General features: G+C 60.7%; 1 protein-coding gene across 1 annotated transcript; it reads right to left on the reverse strand.

The window, feature by feature from the left end:
- Nucleotides 1–935: 935 nt before the first annotated feature.
- LOC131214287 (uncharacterized) lies at nucleotides 936–5,698 on the reverse strand (the record flags this gene model as incomplete). Its single annotated transcript, XM_058208669.1, has 3 exons — nucleotides 5,001–5,698; nucleotides 2,336–4,619; nucleotides 936–1,447 (listed from the first exon to the last, which is right to left on the reverse strand). Coding segments are annotated over exons 1-3 (3,494 nt in total), but the record flags the coding sequence as incomplete, so codon positions are not given.
- Nucleotides 5,699–6,035: the final 337 nt, after the last annotated feature.

The following is a 6,035-nucleotide window of genomic DNA, read 5'->3' on the forward strand; positions in this document are numbered from 1 at the left end:
TCACGGGAGTACGTCGCGCACACGGACACGCGCACGTACACGGGAGCGGAACACGCGGTGCTGGTGCTAGGATAGTCACGGGAGTCTTACGCGCACACGTGGTGCGAAGCGTCACGGGGGCACGCGGTCGCGTATTTCACGAAGTTCACGAAGTGATTTTCGCACGAAGCACGAGACGTGATCACGAAACTCACGATACGATATCACGTCGGGGTCACCATGGACGTGCACGGAGCACGGAATTCACGAAGAAGGTTATTGCGTAAAACTTTGGTTGTAGTGCGTCTACTTACGTCTATTTCGTCAGGCGGTCCACGAGGTAAGAGAGCGATGGGATCCCGTGCTGATCGCACGATCCCTATCGCTGGTAACCCAAGGTGCGCCCGAGTCACCCACGCAGGGTGCTCGGCGCTCACTCGGGCCTCGGGGCCGGCGATATCCGGTCACCGCGTGTCCGATATGACGTTCGGTCTGGCGGCTGACCGTTACGCCGTTACCACCGCTCCTGACACGTCACGTCAGTCGCGGTGGGCCCCTGCAGAAGATTTAGCACACGCTTGTGCTAAACCATCCTCCCCCCTTTGGGACGGAGGCGTCCATCCCAAATTCCCGTTGGTGGAGGGTCGTCGTCTGGAGAGCTGGGGTTGGCAGCTACAGGCAGGGGGGCGAGCAAGCGGACGTTCCGCCGGTACACCCTGCTGCCGGTCTTCACGTCAGCCACCCGAATGGCCCCGTCCGGGCCCGGGTGGACTTGGGTGATGACGCCCAACGGCCACCGAGACACTGGAAGGTTGTCGTCTCCGATGAGCACGATCTGTCCCTTCTCGGCGTTGGGCATCTTCCGCGTCCATTTGGCTGCGCATCGCAGTTGCGCCAAGTACTCCGACCGCCAACGAGTCCAGAAATGCTGGGCCATCCGTTGAACCCGCTTCCACCGTGTGTGGAGGGGCTCCGTCTCGTCGTCCTTCAACGTGGCCGGGGTGTTGAAGGAAGAACGCCCGATGAGGAAGTGGGCCGGCGTGAGGGCCTCGACGTCCTCGGGCGATGTACGTATTGCTGTGAGCGGCCGCGAATTAAGGATCGCTGAGATCTGGTGCATGAACGTCTGCATCTCGATCAGCCTCAATCGCGAGCCACGGGAGGCCGCCCTCAGCAGTCGCTTAGCCACCTTGATGTTGGCCTCCCACAACCCACCGAAGTTGGGGCTGCGAGGAGGGATGAAGGAAAAGCAGATTCCCTCATCGGCGGCCAGTTCGACGACGTGGTGCTGGAACTGGGCATCGTTGAAAACGTCACGGAGTCGGTGCAGTTCCCGAGCGGCACCCACGAAGTTGCGACCGTTGTCGCAGTAAATAACATTTGGCCTACCACGCAGTGACACGAAGCGCATGAGGCCGGAGATGAAGGCTTGCGTGGATTGGTCTTCCACCACCTCAAGGTGCACAGCCTTGGTGGCAAAGCACACAAAGATGCACACGTAGACATCGATGTTGCGATTGCCCTTCATCCCAGATGCTGCAACAAATGGCCCGCATAGGTCGATGCCGGTATGCGTGAACGGGGGCGACGGGTTCACCCGAGGCACCGGCAGAGGGCCCATTTGCTGCGTGAATTGGCGAGGGCGAGCCTTGACGCACGTGACGCATCGCGAGAGCTCCCGCGCCACTGTTCGTCTGAGGTCACGCATCCAGTAGCGAGTCCTGAATTCCGCTATCACCAGGGCGACGCCTGCGTGGTGGTTCCTTTCGTGGATGTCCCGGATCATCACCCGTGAGAAGGGGTGGGACTTCGGGACGAGGATGGGTAGGCGAGCCTCTTCCGCAAGTTCGGCATTCTGCAGCCGCCCTTGTACGTGGATCAACCCATTCACGCAGACCGGGTTGAGGTGCTGAAGGCGACTCGTTGGCGTGATGTGGCCCGTCAGTTGCATCTCGCGCACTTCATTCGGATGGACCGTCGTCTGCATCCGTAGCAAGATGAATCGCAGCCCAACTTCTTGGGCGGCGAGCGTCATGGGGCCATATATCGCGGAAAGGCCAGGATCTTTTGCACGTAGCAAGGCCGATTTTGCCTTAAAATTGTTGACCGCACGTCCGAGCCATGCGAAGTGACGGCGCGTCTTTCCCAAGGAACAATGGTGCGGGTATTGCGCGATCAAGTCGTCGCAATCAGGCCCGACAGTGGCTAGTAGCACGGGAGCTTGCGGAGCCACTGCACCCAACACTGCGAGATCAGTGGAAGGGCTTAGCTCAAGCATTCCGTGGCATCCCGCTTGAACGAATGATGGGCCGTTCAGCCAGAACGTCATAACTTCTGGACGGATCAACCTTCTTGCCGAGATCCCTCGGGAAACGATATCGGCCGGGTTGAGCTTGGTAGGCACGTAATGCCAGTCGGTGGTCGCGGTAGCCGTCTGGACTTTGGCAACTCGGTTCTTCACGAAGACGTCCCACCGAGAGTTGTCCGAACGGATCCAGGTTAGTGCTACCTGCGAGTCGGACCACCAATGTGTTTCGTCGACACGGGAGCCGAAGACGTCGTTGATTCTCACGTAGAGATCGGCTAGCAAAACTGCCGCTTGCAGCTCTAGTCGTGGCAACGTCATTGCCTTGAGGGGGGCCACCCTGGACTTGGAACACAGCAGGCGCGTTATCCGATGGCCCTGATCGTCCTCGAAGGTCACGTAGATCACGCAGCCGTAGGCCTTCACGGATGCATCGCAGAAGCCGTCGACACGCAGCGTCGTTGGTCCGCTGGGCGACGCCATTCGTGGGATGTGCAGCTTTCTCAAAAGTGGAAGTTGTGACGTGAACTTGTTCCACTCTTGGATCGTTACGGGTGACACGTAGTCGTCCCATGCAAGATCTTCTCGCCAGAGATCTTGCATCATCACTTTCGCAGTGATGATCACCGGCTGCAGAATTCCGACCGGATCATACAGCTTGGATATTTTGGCGATGAGGCCGCGCTTCGTTAATTGCTCGGCGAACTGGAGTACGTCCTCGTGTATGACCAACTGGAACGTGTCATCAGTTGGGCACCACGACAGTCCGAGCATGCGCACTGCCTCGCGGTCGCCGATCTTAACAGGAGCCTCCCGATGATCCTGCGGTACGTGTCGCAGTATCTCTGAATCGTTGGACGCCCACTTCCGCAGCGGCATACCGCGGCGAAGTAGCGCCTGCTCCACTCCCGAGCACAGAGCACGTAGCTCGTCGGGGGTGGAGGCGCCCAGCGACAGGTTGTCCACGTAGAACCCTCGCTGGATTGCGTCTGCGACCTGCGGGTTTCCAGCGCGCGCCTCGTGCCCGGCCTCTAGCAGCGCTCTGCAGGCTAAGTACGAGGACGCGGCCTCGCCGTACGTTACGGTTCGTAGTCGATACGTCTGGATGGGGTCGTCCTTGCACTCGCGCCACAGGATACACTGCATCCAAGTGTCTTCGTCAGACACCCACACCTGGCGATACATCTTCGCGATGTCGGCCGTTGCCACCACCGTATGTACCCGGAAGTCGAGCCAGATGCGCAGCAGATCCGGCTGCAGGACTGGCCCAACGACCTGCAGGTCGTTGAGCGACACCCCCGTGGACGACTTAGCACTGGCGTCGAACACTACACGTAGTTTCGTGCTCGACGACTCAGGCTTAATGACGCACGAGTGGGGTATCACGTAGATTACCCGGTCGGCGTCGTTCGGGGTTATCGGCATCATGTGTCCGAGATCCACGTACTCACGCATGAATGTCCGATAGTCGTCATACGTCTGAGAATGGCGCTCCAACTTGCGCTCTAGGGCTAGTAGGCGCCTAACCCCATGCTGGTAGGAGTCGCCCAATTGCCCTAGCTCCCCCCGTAGGGGAATTCGGACGACGTATCGGCCGTCCGGTGCCAACGACGTCGTTTCTTTGAAGAAGGCCTCGAGGTCCGGTGAGGAGATTTCCGTTGAAATCGCTGCTTGGGGCAGAGACGCGTCCTCCACCTGCCAGAACCTCTCGATGCTTAGCCTCAGGTCGTCTTCCACCGTGACCACTCCGCATTGATGGGACCTCACGTCATCGGCCACATCGGCCTGGAGTATGCCGCCGACTAACCATCCGAACACGGAGTCCTGGATGGTAAGCCCTCGATCGTTTCGCTTTAAGCCGGGGGCAAGCGAGGCGAAGTACACACCGGCTCCCAATATCGCGTCAATTGGGCCGGCTACGTTGAAGCGGTCGTCAGCGTAGGACAACTCCGAAGGCACGTCCATGTTGCTCAGGGCGATCGTCTGGTGGGGAAGATTGGGCAGGTCCGGGATCACGAAGAACTTCACCGGGTAGCTGCGACTTCCACTTAGGCTCCTTATGGTTGTGCCGCATTCCCGCGTAACCATAAGTGGCCCAGATACACCGTCCAGCTTCAGCTTAGACGAGTGTAGCTGCATTCGCAGCCGCGTTGCTGCGTTGCTCGTGATGGCGTCGATTTGGCTGCCCGAATCCAGTATGCATCGCAATCGATGCCACCCTCCGTTGGGGCCTAACACCTGCACCACCACGGTTGCTAACAGGGTAGCGGCGCTTTGTGGTGTACGGGAACAGGTGGTACTGGAGCGGAGCGCACTGGCGCAGGATGCACGGTAGCTGGCACGGGAGCGTTCACGGGAGCGTTCACGGGAGGCGTCACGGGAGGGTGCACGGGAGGCTTCATGGGAGTGTGCCCGGGGGGCGGTGCGGGAGGCGACACGGGAGACTTCACGGGAGTGCTCGCGGGAGATGACACGGGCGTTCTCACGGCAGAGAGGCGCGGGGTTGCTGCCAGCACGAGTGAGAGCACGAGAGTTCTCACTATGAATAGGCGCACCGCGAACGCTGACGCGACAAACACTACTGGAGTCCTCACGGTAGAGGGACGCGGGGCAACTGACAGCACGCCGACGAGCACGGGAGAGTCACTTCCCTCCTTCGAGGTACACTGCCGAGCTGCACAAGATCGTGTGGTGCTTCGCTTGGCAGTGCTGGCACCTTTTCTCCGAGGGGCAGTCCGCTGCCTTGTGTGCACGGGAGAAGCAGTTGACGCATTTGCCCCTCTCCATTATGAACGTCACGCACTCCAGAGCGGAGCGCGCTCGCAACTCCGGACACAAGTTGCTCTCGTGACCCGTGCGGTCACAAGCGTAGCACATTCGCCGCGCCTTGGCGTCCCCGCTCCCGCGTGGAGCTGGTGACGGCGCGGGCTTGGCCGGGGTCTTGGGCGGCGCGCTGGGAGTAACAGCCACGAAGGCTGTTTTCCGCGGCGTGGCAGGAGTGTGGGTCGTCTTGGGGCCGGTGGCACGGGAGCCCGACTCGCGCGCTCGACGTGGCTCGTAATAGAGCTGGTTCGCCATCTTGTCCAGCTCTTCGCGAAGCTCTTTCCACGTAGGAATAGCTTGCTGGTCGGCCCGGCGGGCGACTCTGGACAGGCTGTCCTCGTCCAACTTAGAGAGCACGATGCTCACGATCAGCCCGTCCTCGATCGGCGATGCCGCCTTATCGGTCGCGCCAGCGATCCGTCTGGCCGACGTGATGGCCGTCTCCACCGTATCTATCAGGCGCATAAGCCCGTTCGGGGACGCACTCGATAGCCGTGGCGCTTCGAGGATGGCACGACAGTGCCCCAGGAACGCCACGCGTTTCTTGTAGAAACGCTCCTGGAGCCGTGCCCACGCGTCGGCGAACGGCATGCCCACACTTTCAAAGGCCTCGGCGCTCTGTCGCGCAGGGGCGAAGCCGTCAAAGCATTGTAGGAGGTACGCGTAACGAGTCGCGTCCTCCGGCCATCCGCTCAGCCGCTTCTCGAACCGAGAGGCAAAGGCAGGCCACTCGGAGGGTTCGCCTCCAAACTTTGGCAAGTCAATCCTCGGCAGATGCTCCTGCCGGGGAGTGGCTGCGGCAATGGTGGTGTCCATCACGGAGATGGACGCCCCTTCCACCTTGCGCAGGCGGCCCTACGCCACCCGTGCGGTGGCGTATGCGTCGCTGAACGGGCCTCGCCGTTGCGAGGTTCCCGATTTCGCTTCT

This window comes from Anopheles bellator, unplaced genomic scaffold, assembly GCF_943735745.2.
Source record: "Anopheles bellator unplaced genomic scaffold, idAnoBellAS_SP24_06.2 scaffold00431_ctg1, whole genome shotgun sequence".
Classification (NCBI taxonomy): Eukaryota; Metazoa; Arthropoda; class Insecta; order Diptera; family Culicidae; genus Anopheles; species Anopheles bellator.